Source organism: Leptonychotes weddellii, chromosome 11 (genome assembly GCF_054177405.1).
Source record: "Leptonychotes weddellii isolate Sample4059 chromosome 11, ASM5417740v2, whole genome shotgun sequence".
Lineage (NCBI taxonomy): Eukaryota > Metazoa > Chordata > Mammalia > Carnivora > Phocidae > Leptonychotes > Leptonychotes weddellii.
In genome coordinates, this window is record NC_138379.1 from 87,966,646 (window position 1) to 87,983,294 (window position 16,649).

At 45.5% G+C, this 16,649-nt stretch overlaps 1 protein-coding gene across 1 annotated transcript in view; it reads right to left on the minus strand.

Annotated features, from left to right (window-relative positions):
• Positions 1–4,465: 4,465 nt before the first annotated feature.
• POU2AF2 (POU class 2 homeobox associating factor 2) overlaps positions 4,466–16,649 on the minus strand; it is a 39,647-nt gene continuing 27,463 nt past the window's right edge. Inside the window, exons 3-5 of the mRNA XM_081799521.1 lie at positions 13,832–13,874; positions 10,965–11,266; positions 4,466–9,722 (exon numbers count right to left, since the gene is read on the minus strand). Coding sequence (XP_081655647.1) covers positions 9,321–9,722; positions 10,965–11,266; positions 13,832–13,874 — 747 coding nt within the window. The 3' untranslated portion in view covers positions 4,466–9,320. The remainder of the gene's footprint in view (positions 9,723–10,964; positions 11,267–13,831; positions 13,875–16,649) is intronic.

Here is a 16,649-nt window from a genome sequence, read left to right on the forward strand (position 1 = left end):
TCCTGCACACAGGCACCCCACAGACAGTCCAAAGAAACAGGGAGTGAGACCCCTTTGGGTGCTGGGCCTTGCTTTTATTGTATTTTTAAACATTTTGCCCACCTTTCCACAGACAGAGCAGGAGTCCTCAAAGATGCTCTGTATTTCTGCCTCAAAAGCAGCTCGGGGAGCCCCGAGTGACTTAGGGGACCCTTCATGACCACCTGAGCCAGGCTGGCCCACCAGACTGATTCCTGTATCCCTAGTCTCCATTTTGAGGGAAAATCTCAGGTTTTGGGGAGTGAGCATGGCAGCCAGCGGGTATGACCTAGCAGGGAGTCACTCTGGCCCCAGGTTGCAGGCTGCAGGCCTGGCAGAGGCCTCAGCTCTGTGCCTCATCTCCTTCTGGCCCCGTCTGGCCACCAGCGGCTTCCTTGCCTTTGGTCGGCTCTCCGTCTGGGCCCCAGACACTGCGGTTTCAAGACAGAATGCCTGCCCATTAAGACCCTTTGCTCCTCCACCAGGAGCCGGGGATGTGTGTGGGGCCTCACCCCCAAGATTTTCTGAGGCTGGAGTCTCTTGTACTGTGAAGTCCCTCTCCTCTCCTCTTTCTCTGTCTTGAGCCATCCCTGCCCCTTTTACTGCAGGAGTATGTGTTGAGAAATGATGATTAGCTTGGTTCCTGCTTATTTTAGCTTAAAGGACACAGATTTGTGTTCAGGCCTTCACACTTTGTGGGAGAGGTGGGAAATTCTTGACGCCAGGCTGCTAGGCTGTTGCAAGCTGAGCCCCTCCCAAACGATAGAACTGTGCTGGGTTATGTTCTCCATGCACTTGCCGGGCCTCTTCCGTGTGATTTGGAAGCTCAGGGAAACAGGAGTGCTCCCGAGAGGAAGTGAGAGCCGGGCCAGATCCCCTTCTAGCCCCTGAGGGAAGAGGGTGGCCCCAGAAGACAGAGAAGCGGGATGGGGTTCCCTTTGTGAATAAGCCAAGACATTCCCAGGATGCCAGGCCAGGCAATGGTTACGGGCCTCTGTTCCCTGAGTTCTCTGAAATGCCAAGAGTGGAGCTGAGCCCCATAGGCCACCAGAAAAATAATCTGAATTCCCTTGAGTGGGTCCACTGCAGGGTAGGACATACCCAGATGGGGGCATGGGGGTCTCCGAGGTGACAAGACCTCAGAGTCTGGGATGGGGAGGAGCTGCTTGGCAGGGCATCTGAGCTGGGAGCAGTTGAGATGGCACCTGGCCCTGGAGGGCAGGACGGGGTGTGTTTGTCTCTAGCCCAGCTGGAATCTGTCAGCCTCTGCAGTCTCTTTCCACAGAGGCCTCTGAGCCTGTGTCCTGCGTTTCCCCGATGGGCATCAGGCCTGAGGACCAGGCTTGTGAGGAGGGGAAGGACAGTGGGACTTCACAGAGCCCCTGTTCCCTCTCTCCCTGCCCTGCCCCCATCTGGGCACTGCTCCTTCTGACGGAATGGTGAACAAAACTGTGGATGTAGGGAGGGTCTCTTGTCCTCAAAGCTTCGTCCGGTACTTCTTTTCTCTTTTGTCTTCCTCCTTTTGGTTTTCCACTTCTTTTTTGTTTGCTTTTAAAATATTTCTTTTGGACTTTCTATTTACTTTTTTCCAAGTTCCTTCCTTCCTTCCTTTCTTTCTTTCTTTCCTTCCTTCCTTCCTTTCTTTTTCTTTCTTTCTTTCTCTTTCTTTCTTTCTTTCTTTCTTTCTTTCTTTCTTTCTTTCTTTCTTTCTTTCTTTCTTTCTTTCTTCTTTCTTTCTCTTTCACTTCCTGTCACTGCCTTCTTCCATTTCTTGCCTGCATTGCTCTCTTTCTCCTTGGCCCCCTGAGTGTGTCAGTTTCCCTCTCTTCTGGGGTGCTTTCTCATTTTTTCAGGCTTCCTCTCCTTGCTAACCTCTTCTTTTGCTGGGAGATGGACAGCGGTGCTAGGAGGCTACTGAGTTCCCTTGGCAACATCACTGAAGCTGAGGCTGATGTTTGGCTACACGGTATTTGCAGAAGGCAGGCGGAGGTTGGGGACTGTGAGAGATGAGGTCCTTGGAAGTCACATGGTCTGTAGAGACAGCAAAGAACTCTGTCCCTTCCTTGAGAAGCCTCTGCCTGAACCATGGCAGCAGTTCTGGGGGCTTCTGTGTTGCCCCTGTTGTTGAGATGGATGTTCCAGTGCTGTCACTGGCCTGAACTTCAGAAAACTGGATTTCCTCAGGCCTCAGCCCCATTTTGGGAAACTGGGAGAAGTCTCCCAGTTTTTACCCCAATATGAAGAAGTTTGGGTTCCTATAATTTGTTCCTATAATTTGTTTCTATAATTGCAAAACCCCAGCACAGATATTTAAGGTACAATAATCATGCTTGTGGGTGCAAAGGAGAGTCCTTTCTAAAAAGTCCCGTGAATCTTTCCTGCAGATCTGCACATGTCGTGAGGCCTAGAGCATCCAGGTCTACCCCGAGACCCCATAGAGTTGGATGGTCCTCATGGGAGACTTTTTTCTAAAAGGTGTCATTTATTGAGTGTTTATTGGATATCAGGCACTGTATTGTACGGCCTCCCCGTTTCACAGATGAGGCTCAGAGAGGTAAGCAACATGCCCAAGATTCTTAAGCACATAAATGGCAGGATTGGGTCTCAAACTTTGGTAAATCTGATGCAAAAGCTCTTGCTCTTCACTATCAATGTTGTCTTCCTGATCCTTTATAACAGAGGCTTTCAAACTTCTCTGACTTCAACCCACAATAATAAATCCATTTTACATGTTCACAGACTACGTAACAACATTTACATGTTTATTTAACAAATTTCTCATGAAGCAAAATACACCTATGTCTATGAGGCATTCTGACATTTCCTCTCCTATCTTTTCCATCTCATTCTATTTGAAAAATGTATGCTGGTTGGGAGTCATGAAGACAATTTGCTGACCCACGAATGAGTTGTGACCAGCACTGGAAAAGTTCTGTCTGTGAGACAGGCAAACACACTTGTCAACGCTGTGCATGTGAAAGTATTTTGATGTGCTGTTTGTATTCCTGTCAGGGTGTGTGAGGAGACCAAGGCAGGGCAGCATACTGACTTGAAAGTATTCTGTAAAGACTGGGGACACCAGAACCCCAAAGGGGAGACCGGTTGGAGGAGAAGGTGGGCTGCTCACTAAGTTAATTACAGTTTGTGCTTCTGACTAGGGACTCTTCCCTCTCGCTGGGGGCATTGTCCCCTCCAGGGTGTCTGCCCTGAAATCCTGATCATCATTCTGGAGGTTTAATAAAAGACTGGGAAAAAAAATGTTGTGATCTTTCAACAGGCTTTAACAGGCTCACTTGCTTAAAAATATAGCACAGGGTCCTGATGTTTGGATGTTGAAAGGGACCTTTGAGGTGTTGAGAGAGACTTAGAGTCTTTTCCCAACATTCCTGCTGGTGGTCAGCCAGCCTCTGTCTCCCTCCACCACTTGGCTGAGCTCCTGGCCCATGGGAACATGCGTGGAGGAAATGGGAGCTCTGTCTTTATAAGGGAGCCCGTTCCACCGTTTAAATATAGTGATCATCGATTGAGCCAAAATCCAATGAGATGTTAATTGTGCACCAACTATGTCCTGGCATGATATCAAGCACCAGGAACACAAAGATAAATAAATCCTGGTTTTTGCCATCAGCTGCCTGTTAAATTACAGAGGGAGTGGGATACCTGTTCTCCCACTTCCATTCCACTGTTTCTCCACTATGGGTTTGTCTGGTTCATTCGCTGATTCATTCTTTCAACAGCATATACTGATCACCTACTCTGGCCAGGCCCAGTGCTGAGCCCAAAGAAGTCATGCCCAGCCCTGCCCCCTGCCCCAAGCCTTTTCTTTTTGAAGCTTATTATCTGTAGTTCCTCTAATTTTTCACATATTATAGTTTTTCAGGTCTCTGAGCCACTGAGCTCAGAAACCCTCTAGTTTGTCACTGACCTTCTTAGAGTCCCTGAGCACCCAGAATAATGGGAATAGAATACATTTATTTTGAAAGTTTTAAATGGAATATTTAATTGAATTTTTTTGGCAGGCTTTCATATGCAAATGACACTGAAGAGCATTATATTTTTCCCCCAAAGTAGGAGATTTCATGAATATGAAAAGAGTTTCGGTATAAGGAAAAAGGGGGAGTTTATTCCCTCCAAATTTGACTACAGCTCTAAAATTCTCTTTATTAATGCAAAGTTCCTTTGTCATTTTGACTTTGGGACACTGTTACCAAACCTTGTGGGAAATATCAAGTTCCAAAAACCTGGCAGAAACCAGTCCTTCCTGGGCCCAGAGTGAATGTTTGGTCCATATGAAAATGATCAGGAAAACTCACAGATGGAGATTGTTTAATGATTTGTGGTAACTCAGTCTCTTCCCATTAAACATATCCAAAGTTTTAACTTTTTCTCAAGAGGCTTCTGTAGGGAATAAGCATTTTATAATTTATCATTTAAGTAAGGAAAATATTGTCAGATGCTGCTTGAGAAGTTTACCTTTTACTTAAAACATTTTTATTATGCAATATTTGAGACGTACAAAAACATATAAAGATGACTGTGATAAAAGCCTATGAATATATTACCAAGGTTAAGAAAGAAAAAAATTGAGTGATCTTTCATTTATGACTAAATTCATTTACTAAGCATTAAACTTCTGGATTATTCCACTCAAGATATTTCGTTAGGTAGAAGGTCCGTAGGGATATTTATCAGCTTTCCTAATGCAAAAGAGCTAATTCTTAAATATTATTTGTTTTGTCCACATTTTCTTCCCTTTCGAACTTGTAAAGATTTTTTACTGTCCTCCTCTTTTGGCCTATAATATACTAACAATGAGAGTGCATATTGCAAACCCACACATCTTATTTATCAGAGGCTAAGAGTAGAGGACATTTCTGTATCAAAGATCAAAGATAACATGGTGTCATAATATTAGAAGATTTTCTTCTTATTTATTTAGCCTGATCTTTAGGGATTCTAGTTCCATATCTATTTATCATGTTTGTTTTAATCACACCAGAGATAACACCTAGCTTTGAATAACTTTTATGTATGAGATTTCCTAGCAACATATTATAGTACATGTAGATACTAAACGAATATACGAACATTTTTCTGTGCTACGTCAAAGTTCAGTAGGATTCCTTCTTAGAGACATTTAAAAATACTAAGCCAATCATCTTAAATATATTACCACTACTACTATTAAAATTTGCAGAGACTATGGCTAATGTGAAATACTAAACATGGTAGGGATTTCTTACACATCAGTCTCAGAGAGATGTTGCCCCTAGAGTCAGGGTCTAAAGAGTTAATCATTTTTGTGGCATAATTTTAGTTCAATTTAACGAAGATTTTACTGAGCACCTATAAGATGCTGGGCACTAAGCCAGATGCTGGATACACATGTCTGAGCCATTCGTGAGTCCTCGCTTGATGAGTTTGGTCAGAGACTCACTCTTTAGCTAGAGTGGATGATTTCGCATTTAGGCTCTCTAGGGTCAGTCCTTATTGAATATGGTCTGTAAAGGAACAGTGTAATGTTTTGAAAAGAAAGGAAACTTGAGACAGAACCCAAAGATAGAACCTAAAGAAAGTATGATTTTGGCATGTGGTTGGTAGAATCACTATAATGTTAAGGTGATTTAAACCTTGGATCCATCAATAGTCATTTCAGCTTTTTATGTGTTACTGATGTTTTATTTCTTGTGAATGTATTATTGAGATTTACATATTTAAAAAAGGAGCACAAAGATACGAGTAATACTTATTTTTTTAAAGATTTTATTTATTTTTACTAGAGAGAGAGAGAAGTCAGATGGGAGAAGAGATTGCGAGAGCACAAGGACAAGTGGGGGGAGGGGCAGAGGGAGAAGCAAACTCCCCTCTGAGCAGGGAGCCTGACCCTGGGATCATGACCTGAGCTGAAGGCAGACGCTTAACTGACTGACCAGGTGCTCAACTAGTAATATATATATGTCTATGTGTGTGGGTACATCTCTACGTATGTACATGTATATTTTCTATTGGGATTTGGAATTCTTTTCCCTTTGTGGAATTTCTTGTAGAGAATTCTAGTACTTTAGAGTACTAGAGTATTTCCTCCCCTACCACAATAGTACCATTATATTCTATTATCCGAGGTGTAGCAAGTCACACTGCTCATTTAAGAGCATTTATAAAACAAACTAGGTAAAGATGTGGTTTTCTTTCATTCTTTGGGATTTGCATAACATTATAAGAGAGCACAAACACTCTCAACTACATGCTGTTAATGTCTGTTTCCAGTGATTTCAGGGAGGATTGTGTATACTGCAGTTTTCGCAGGGGCAAATTCACTTTCTGGTTCTTCTTGACATTATTATCTAGACAGCTTTCTTGGGTAACTTGAACTTGCCATCATCGTCTCTGCTTACCTTCAACCTTAAAGGACCTAAAGGAGATAGTGTTTTGAACCTGAGTTCTCTAATTTTTCCTGCTTTCCCCAGGAAAGTTATGAGCCTGAGGACAGCAGGTTTAAGGAAGGAAAGGGAGAGGAGGATGCGCATTTTTTTTTTCTGATGCTGGCATTATGCATTATTATGACCAGATGCATTAAGTCCCCAGCATGCAGAGGGACAGAGAGCATACTTGAGTGGGAGAGAAATAGATATTTTTCCATGTCATAATTTTGTAGCTTGGTTTCACTTTGTGACAAAGTATTGTCAATTCCCAGAACAATAAACCTGAACCAAATTGAAATATATATATATATCAAGCTAACTAGAATTCCTAAAAATCATCCCTACCACTTGGAATTACTAACACCACTCCCCATGCCTCTGTCCCCTTTAGACCAGGTAGCTGAAATGGATACTAGATGCAGTGCGGGTCCGTGTATGTCTCCTTTCTTGTAAATCACTTTTGTGAAGCACAGTGAAAGGGCTTGGATGCTTTAAGAAGAATGTGGATTGCACTGCAATCCCTGCATTTACCTCTGTTCTGAGGTCTGGTTGCTGAGCTCTCCTTACCTAAGAGCCAGTGTGTCCTTAGGTTGTGAGAAGATGAACATAACCCGTGAGAAGATAAGCGCAGACTAAGGGAAATGAGCATGTCTAACATTTAGCATTATAACCAAACAGAAGTTAAAGCTATGTGGACACATATTGATGGTCTACACACCAGTATTGTGCTATATGCTACTTTGTAACAATGGTCAACAGCAGATGACTGGAATTATTATGAAATGTATACAACCAATTTAGAAAAATGGCTTTTGGGACCCAGATCTCTTCTTTCGGATGCAGGGACCTGGATGACAGATGGCTCTGCCAAAGATCCCAGGACCGGGACTGAGGTCTCAAGTCTCACTGGACTTAAGAAAGAGCTGTTTTCTTGCCCACAGTGGAAGTTGCCCCTTTCTAGTGAAGAGCTAATATGGAGCAAAGTAAAGATCAGGCTGTGACAAGGTGTGGTGAGAGGGAGGAAGTAGGGGCAGGGGACCTGGGAGAGGGCAGCCTAGCGTCTGGGGACCATCAGTTTATCTCCATTGGAGAATGCTCTCCCAGGAGGCTCCGTATCCAAGCATTTCTGTGGGCATTCCATAAACTGGGATTGTATTTGCTTCACCAGAAAATATCCACGAAGGCACAGACAAGGAGGAGTATCCATTAGTCACTTCTAAGTACGAATTAATGTCCTTATTTGATCTTTCTAGACTCCTACCTAGCTGAGATAGAGCATGGGACACTGTAACAGAGGATGTGATGGAAACTGTATTGAGTGGCTTTAGACAACCAGGTGGAAAATGAGAGCAATGGGCCCCCAGGAGATGGAAGGAAAAGGCACTGGGTCAAAAGGGACCAGAGGGGTCAGGAAAATGTAATATGGGAACATAGAAAGGAAAGTGGCAGGAAAATAGTAGAAGGAGTGGGGTGGGACCTGTGGGCCTCGACTGGTGCTCTGCAAAGTCAAGGTGTGTGTGGGGCTTTTATGACGGGCTTGGCCTGGAGCCAGGCCCACTTCTTGGTGGGAGTTACTTTGTGAACTCAACTGGCAAAGGAAATCTGTGCCGGCTCAAACTTACATGAGACGGAGAGAGGCTTCAGATGTCAGTTTCTTTATACATGGGAAGAGCTGTATATTTCGGACCAATGAGCCACCAGCAAGGTCTTCCTTCAAATGGGACGTGTTGTGTGTCACGGTGCTTGCATGACACCTGGCCATGTGTCCTTCTCCAAAGCCCCTGTACTTCTTGGTGTTTTGTGGTCTGTTGTTTCTTGCCAACAGCCCAGTTCTGCTCTCCGCATTTTCCTTACTTATTCTTATTTGATTATAGAACACCCATTTTACTAACCCACTCTGATGACTGTAGGTTTTTCCATCAGAGAAACAATGTCTGGTTTGATTAAGGCTACCATGGGTCAAAGAAAGTTTTGGGCCCATATCAGTTTTTGGATTAGACTCATTTTTGGACATCCTAGACTTTAGGGCAGAGTCAAAGCTATGTACTTATGAAGCCATAGTCTCCTGACCTCATCCTATTTTAAAGACATAAAGCATTTATATGTCGTGCTATATTAGTTACGGGGCTATATTTGAAATGGTTTACAAGTCACTAAGGAGAGAAACGTATATAATACTTTCCCCTTTTTAAAAAAATTTTTAAAAAGATTATTTATTTATTTAGAAAGGGGGGAGGGTCTGAGGAAGAGGGAGAGAGAGAATCCCAAGCAGATTCCGCGCTGAGCATGGAGCCTGACGTGGGGCTTGATTCCGCAACCCCAGATCATGACCTGAGCCAAAATCAAGTTGGATGCTCCAATGACTGAGCCACCCAGGTGCCCCAATACTTTCCTCTTTAAAAATCACATGGTATAAAATGAGTTTTGCTTTATGTGCCCTAATCTATATTATATCCTATGCTTTTTCTCTTATTACAGAACACAGTTCATAACTAAGAAAAACTGAACAGGAAAATCAGTATATTTCATGATCTGCACAAACTTTTTAAATGTAATTTAAGAAAAATATGAGCACTAAAAGTATTTCAAAGATAACAGAAATTCAGAAATGTAATGCGTTACTAAAGTTCCAACAACACATGAGTCTCTAGTGTCTCACTAGAATACAGTCCCTGATATCCTGAATTAACATCACGTGTATTTCAGTGGGGTTGTGGGAGGGAGGATTACAAGTAAATGCACGGTCCATTTAGAAAGGGTGGCGCGATGGCATGTTCTGAAAATCCAGGTCCGAATGAGCTGGAAACACCCTGAAAACAATCTGTCAAATACCGAACCCAGCTCAAAGAAAAGCACGGCAGGAGTCCGGTGGTGTGCCCCTCAGTAAGCTCTGCGGCATTCATATGACCCCCACGCCATGCTCCCGTCTTCTTTGGTCCATGAAGAAGGGTCCTGAAGGCCAGCGGTGTCTGCCCCCTCATCTGGGGAGAGGGGCACCACCTTGTGTGGTAGGTCATTGGACATCGTCATGAAAGGGGTGAAGGGATGGGGGGGTGGCATGGGGTACCCCGGCACATGGTACAGATCCTCCAGTGCATGCAGTGAGTAGGACAGAGCCCCAGCCAGGGGGCCCCCCCAGCTCGAGCTCCTGTGAGGGGTGGTGCTCCCTGACTCCGGCTGGGAGAGGCAACCTGCGCTGGGTGGCAGGGTCTGCAGGGTGTCGGTGGGCACGGGGTTGGCCTGGCTGAGACAGTCGGGTGCCGTTTGCTCCCATGAGTCCCTCTGAGGAGAATGGAAAGGTGACTGGGGTTAGTCATCAGGGGATACTCTGATGCGGACAGATGTCCTTACCAGCACTGGCTGCCAGCGGACACGGCTTCCAGAGTGGACTCGGGGCCCTCCCTCTGCTGTTCCGTCTGCTGTGGCTCCTCACCAGGCACCTGTCCCCTCTGTTTGACACCGGCAGTGAGAGTTTAAGTTCCTTTCTAACTCTAGCGTTCCGTTCCCTAGATATATTACAATCCCTTTCTCTAGATAACAACATTAAATGAGTAAAATGAGGGAACAACAGAATGAACATTTGTACAGCATTTTACCACTTCCAACGTACCATGTCTTGCATTCCTTCTGAGCTTCACAATACACAGGGTCCTAAAATGCCCTGTCCACACTGGGGACGTCAGCTCCGGCTACTCCTGAAAGAAGCAGGTCTCTAAACTACATGATGGGCTTCTCCCCTCCGTGAGCCAAGAGGTAGGAGCTTCCAGAGGCTTGGAGCTGGAAAGATTTGGGTTCAGTCCCTGGCTGCGCCACTTACTCCTTCCTGACGCTGAGTACCTCACTTTGTTCATCTGTAAAATGGGGCTTTAGCAAGTATATCCCGAGTTGTTGCAAGTGTTAAATGACCAAAGGCACACAGAAGTTCCTGGCTGGAGTAGTTTCCCCATAATGTTAATTCCCACCCCCTTCTACCCCCCATAGTCGAAAGTCCCATCTTTAGAGATTCATTCCTTTGTATTTGAAGGCTTTACAGTTTTCTCTAAGATGGGTGTTGTATTCTTCAGGTCTTTATGAACTCACCTCTTTGTTAGGATCGAGGGAGAGCAAGATTCTATAGGGTAGAAATATTGTGGGGAGGGGCGTTGTGGGGACTGGGAGGGAAGAAGGCCTGATGTGCCTGCTCTGGCAGATGCCAGCCTAGTCTGTGGGTGTGGGACCTCAGTGCTCTTTCCTTGGGTGCGGGAGGAACGATCTGGCAGGATCAGCAGAGTACTAGCAAAATGGACACAGACCCTGCCGTATAGTCGTCCCCTCACAAGCCCCTGGACAGACCCTCTCGCGGTCGGAGTCGGCGCGGATCTTTGAGGGAGGCCCCTCGGAGCGTGTCCTGGCGGAGCAGCCGCAGGGGTGCGCAGGGCGAGCCAGATCTGGCTTCCACCTGGTTGCCAGGTGCATGCACTGGCCAGATGTGCGCGCGCCCAGACTTCACCTTGCTCCCTAACCGTGAACCACCTGCATACTCACAAGCACGAAGTGCGTCGTGGGGTCCCCAGGGAAAGGCGGCAGGAGCGGCGGCAGGGGTGAGGCGCTGAACAGAGAGCCGGTGCCGGGGGTCAGGCCCGGGGGCCGGTGGTCTCCGTAGGGCTCCGGGAAGTAGGAATCCAGGAGGCCCGGGTGGCTCTGCCCTGCGGGGGCCTCGCAGGCAAAGGGCTTGGCCGCGGGGCCCGAGGTGCCGACGTCGCTCGCGAACTGTTTAGCGTTGTGGAGGTCTGAGTCTGAGAGGAACGATCTTCTGACCCCATAGTAACCTGTCATTACTGGTGAACCTGTTGCCAAAGGGAAAAGAAATGGGCAAAACTGTCCCCATGGGAAGTCTGGGTGCATCTGTGGCAGCCGAGACTCTCCACGTGGGGAACGGTCTTTCTAACGCGGGCTGGATACCAAGGCAAATATTTAAATAGAGATAGGTCTTGAAAAGCATTAAATATTGCTGCATTGCCTCTTTTAACTGGTCCAGCCCAAATAACTAATACGTTTAACCTTCACTCTGCCTTTGGAGATGAGCTCATTTGAGATGGCGCAGTAACTCTTCTCATTCACTCAACATACGTTACGCACTTTCTGTGTTCCAGTTACTGCCCTAGGAAAAGTTTGGGCGCAAAGAGAAAAGAAAAGAAATCCCTCGCCCATCTACATTCTATCAAATGAAGTGTCTTTTTCCCAGTGTCTGAGCTCTGTCTCCATGTACATAGGACGGCGAACAGCAGGCCGTTTCTGGGCATGGTATCTGAGGCTCAGTATCTCTAGCCCCAGGGACACTATAATCCCACCCCAGATCAGAGGCAGGTTGTATGCTTCTCCTACTTCTTTGTATACGGACCTTCTAACGTATGTCTCATACCTAGTAGGCATCAAGAAGTGGCTCGCTTGCTCTGGGATGATAGAGCTACTGTGCCGCCAAGTCAGAGGACTACCCAAAAAAAAAAAAAAAAAAAAAAGTTTTCTGGCTTTCTCATGTTATTTGCTGCCCTCTTGTGTCCATGGGCAGTCCCTGACTCAGTTCACCCGGGCCCTGGGAGAGTTTGGGAAGAGAATACCTTGTACAGAAAGGTTTCTTGGTGAAAACAGGGGGAAAAGGTGAAGCTAAGAAGAGTCTCATTTATGGCAAGGCCAGTGAAATTGTCCCATAAGGAAAGAGAGGTGTTTGCTACAGCCTTTCAGATCCAGTAGCTCAGCTGTAGCAGGAAACACATTATCATTTAGAACATATTGAGGGACATAGACTCAAGCTCCGTAAAATGGATGGTTTCATTATTCCAGCTGGTGGTGGATGTGGTCTAATTAGCTAAGACCTACACCCTGAGGTCACAAAAAGGCTGAGCTGGGAGGAGGATGCAGGTGCTTGTCGTTTTTACCTTCCCCCAACCAGAGTGGACCACTTGCGGACTCTGTCCCAATCCACTCTGCTTACTTGTCCACAGGGACAGAAGACCATTCTCCTTTGTTATTATGACACAGTCACACATTACTCCACCTACATGGCACTTTGGCCCTTGCCACATGGTGTGGCACTTTATATTAGGCTCACTACTCCCTCACCTGAGTTACAATCCTGTTTCTAATCCACCTGCCAAGTCCATGGGGCAGAGCTTATGTCTTATACATTTGCTGTAAACCCAGTAGTATAATACTGTGTTCAACAATTACATGTAAATTTATTCATTCATTCAGAGGAAATCAGAACTCCCTGTAGAAACTTACAGCAAATTCTACTCACTCTACTTTCATCTTAAATTCTATAGCCCCAAACTTCTAATCTGCTCATGAATTTGAAAGCTGCGGTTAGGGGTTTCATCATAAGCATACTTCCATAGAAGAAAAAAATGTGTGCAAGTGAAAATTAATATCAATAGATAAAATTCTGTTTCATGCCATGAGTTTATATCCACGGGAGTCATTAAGGCTGAGAAGAGAATGAGGAATAGGTAAACAAGGCTTCCAGGATCTCATGTCTTCGCTTCCCATTTCCAAGTAAAAACAACCACCAAGGAAAAAAACCTGTGCTCTCTTATGCATATATTTTTCTCCTAAAAAGGGGAAGAATAATTTGAGATAGTAAGAAAAGCTGCAAAAATGTCCTTCTATAGAAGGGAGCAGATGTAACCAGATTCCAGTGAAGGTAAACATGATTGGAAAACACAATGAGACGTTCAGATATGTGAGATTTCTTATTGCTTTCATTCCTCTTCTTACCCAGCTCTGAAGCTTACTAAAATTATTGAGAAAGCCTAAGCCACTTCTGAGTTTGGGATCTGAAAGGAGTGTCTGTGTGTGTGTGTGTGTGTGTGTGCGTGCGCACGCGTGCATGAGCATGTGCATGCGGATGGGAGTCTGAAACCCTATTACTAAGAATGAGAATGCCCCTTTCCCATCTCCACAGGAGGATTTAATGAGACATATGTATTGAAATGAAGATCAGATGCTTATCAAAGTGCCTGACCTATAGAGAGCACCCAGTAAATGGTAGTTCCTCCATCTGCCCACTGGTCTCTCTCCTTCTGTTTTAAAGCAGGTGTATAATCTAACAGATCACGGTGCCAGAATTTTAGACATTTTAAAATTGTATCAAGGGCCTGATTGCTATTGTTTCTGCTCAGTAAGCTTCTCCTTGGCAAGGGATGGAAAGGCTGCCTTCAAGACAGAATGAACTCTGAGGTCAGGAATGACTGAATTAGGTGTGTCTTCACTGATTTTATATTTTAAAAATACCTAGATTGAAAAAGTAAAATTTCCAAAGTGCTGTAAGGCAGTTATAAAAGAATGGAAGCCCCAGTGTCTGACTTGAATGCAAAAGGGAATTAATCAACTGCTCGTTGAACTCAAGTACTCACCTGGCATCTGAGCAAATGGAGACTGGGGGTTGCTGACACCGCTCTGGAAGGCAAAGATAGTGCAATGTTTTCTTTAGTTGCAACTTTGAATTAAAAAAAAAAGATTAGGGATACATTTTACAAGCTTTATTTTCTGATACTAAGAAACATTATTGGGGGGTTAAACTAGGAGGGCAACCAAGATTAAGAATTCAAATATCAGGGGGTGCCTGATACTCAGTCGGTTGAGCATCCAACTTTTGATTTCCGCTCAGGTCATGATCTCAGGCACTCAGCAGGGGCGGGTGGGGGGGCGGCCTGCTGGAGATTCTCCCTCTCTGTCTGCCCCTCCCCCTGCTCGCATACTTGATCTCTCTCTCTCTTTCAAATAAAGAAATCTTTAAAAAAAAAAAATCAAGTATCAGAGAACCAAGTTTTATGAGAGATGAGAGAAACCAAAGTTAGATTCTGGTAAACATGCCAAAAAGCACAGGCTAGATGAAATGGAATAATCTGTCTTTTGTTTTTTATTGCTTGCGGTAATATCAAATATAGATCCAAGTGATTTATATACATACAGGACCTTTGAAGATATTACTGGTTACATTAAGATGAGGTCATACTGAATTGGGGTGGACTCTAAATCCAACATGACTGGTGTCCTTCTAAGAAGAGGAGAGAGACACACAGAGACACAGACACAGAGGGGAGAAGGCTATGTGAAGACAGAGGCAGAAGTTTGAGTGATAGGACCTCAGGTTAAGAACCAGCAACCACCGGCAGCTGGAAGAGGCAGGGAGGTATGCTCCCCTAGAGCCTTCGGAGGGAGCCGGCCCTGCTGACACCTTGATTTTGGACTTCTAGTCTCCAGACCGTGAGACAATGCATTTCCGTCACTTTAAGCGCCCCACCCCCCATTTGTGGCACTTTGTTACTGTAGCCCTAGGAAACTAATATATTACTGACGATGAAGCAGACGATGCAGTGTAGTATGAGAAGTGACGTGGTTGGGGAAAGACCGAGTGAGGGGGGCACCTAAGCTGGTATTAGGGATGGGGTGGGGAACGCATCCTTGTTGCCGAAGCTGACCTCTGGAGGAAGGGTATCCAGGTGTGCTGAGTCCTAAAATGTACAATTGCAAATTCTGGCTCCACGCTGCCCAGGAACAAAGTTATTTAGGAAAAAATAGCTGTTGCAAAAGTTAAGAGTCCTGAACATCTAGTTCTTTGGATCTGAGCTCCTGTCCCTCGCAGCACTATAGATTCTCAAAAGTTGGAAGAGATCTTATAGAGAGCCTCACGCAACCACCCACTCAGTGCCAAAATCCTGCCCACATTATTAACACTGGGCGCAGTTAGCCTCAGGGCTGCAGAACCCAATGCCCTCTCAGAAAGCCCATTTCTTCTCTGGGCACTTCTGACTGTCACAAAGCAGGCAGAAAAGAATCACTTTCTTCTTTCTCATCTTTTTGGTCCATACACAATAGGGTTTAATCCTTTTTCCATATATGGCCCTTCAAATATTTCAAGAGAACCCATTATTTCCCCAGCTGTCTTCATCAGTTTGGGCTGCTATGCCAGATACCATAGACTGGGTGGTTTAAACAAGAAACATTTCTCCCGGTGCTGGAGGCGGAAGGGTGCCCGCGACGTTGGGGTCTTGGGGACCCTCTGCCTGCTTTGCTGGCTTCTCTCTTTGTCTTCATGTAGCAGAAAGAGAGATCATCTCTCTCATGTGTCTCTTCTACGAGGGCACTAATCTCATTCACAAAGGCTCTACCGTCACAACCTAATTAGTTCCCAAACACCAAATACCAACTATCATTCTGTTGGGGCTTAGGGCTTTAACGTATGAGTTCTGAGGGGACACAAACATGCAGTTCATAGCACCAAACTGGCACTTAATCTTCTCCAGGCAAAATGTCCTCCAACCACGGGGCACCTGGGTGGCGCAGTTGGTTAAGCGTCCAACTCTTGATCTCAGCTCAGGTATTGATTTCAAGGTTGTGAGTTTAAGCTCCACACTGGGCTCCATGCTGGATGTGGAACCTACTTTAAAAAAAAATCGGGGCGCCTGGGAGGCTCAGTGGGTTAAGCGTCTGCCTTCAGCTCAGGTCATGATCCCAGGGTCCTGGGATCGAGTTCCACATCGGGCTCCCTGCTCAGTGGGGAGTCTGCCTCTCCCTATCCTGCTCCCCCTGCTTGTGTTCCCTCTCTCGCTGTCTCTCTCTCTGTCAAATAAATAAATAAAATCTTAAAAAAAAAAAATCCTCCAACCACTCAGAAGGAGCACAGATTCTTTGAGTGAAGACTCTGGAACTAGAGTGTATGTGTTTGAATCCCAGCTCTGCCTCTTGGGCACATGAGATTAAATGATCTCCTATATGCCAAGCGCTTTGAATAGTTCCTGCCATAGAGCAAGCAGGAAATAAGTGTTAGCTCTAATCACTCAGATGCATCTTTATGCCCCTTCAAATCTATGGCATATTCCTCTAACCCTGTTCTGATTTATGTGTCTTGTTGTTTAAGAAGTTAACACTTTTAAGTGGCAGAAGGGAAGGCTGGGCAGGCAGGCTCAGAAGTGGGTGTAGATCAGGGTGCCCTACATCTTATATGGGAAGGAAAGGAGGCGATGATTAAATACAAAGCACTTGGGTTGGGTCACATTTCCCCATGTTGCCAGGGCCCATCTTCCCCAGCTCTGTCTGGCTGGGTGCCTACACCCTCTGGCTTCTGCCTGGGCGACCTTCCGTGTGTACGCACGGTGTGTGAATGCTGCCGGGGCCGGGGGGCGGGGGGGACGTCCTGTCGTTCTTCTCCCCCCTGCTCTCCCTGCTATG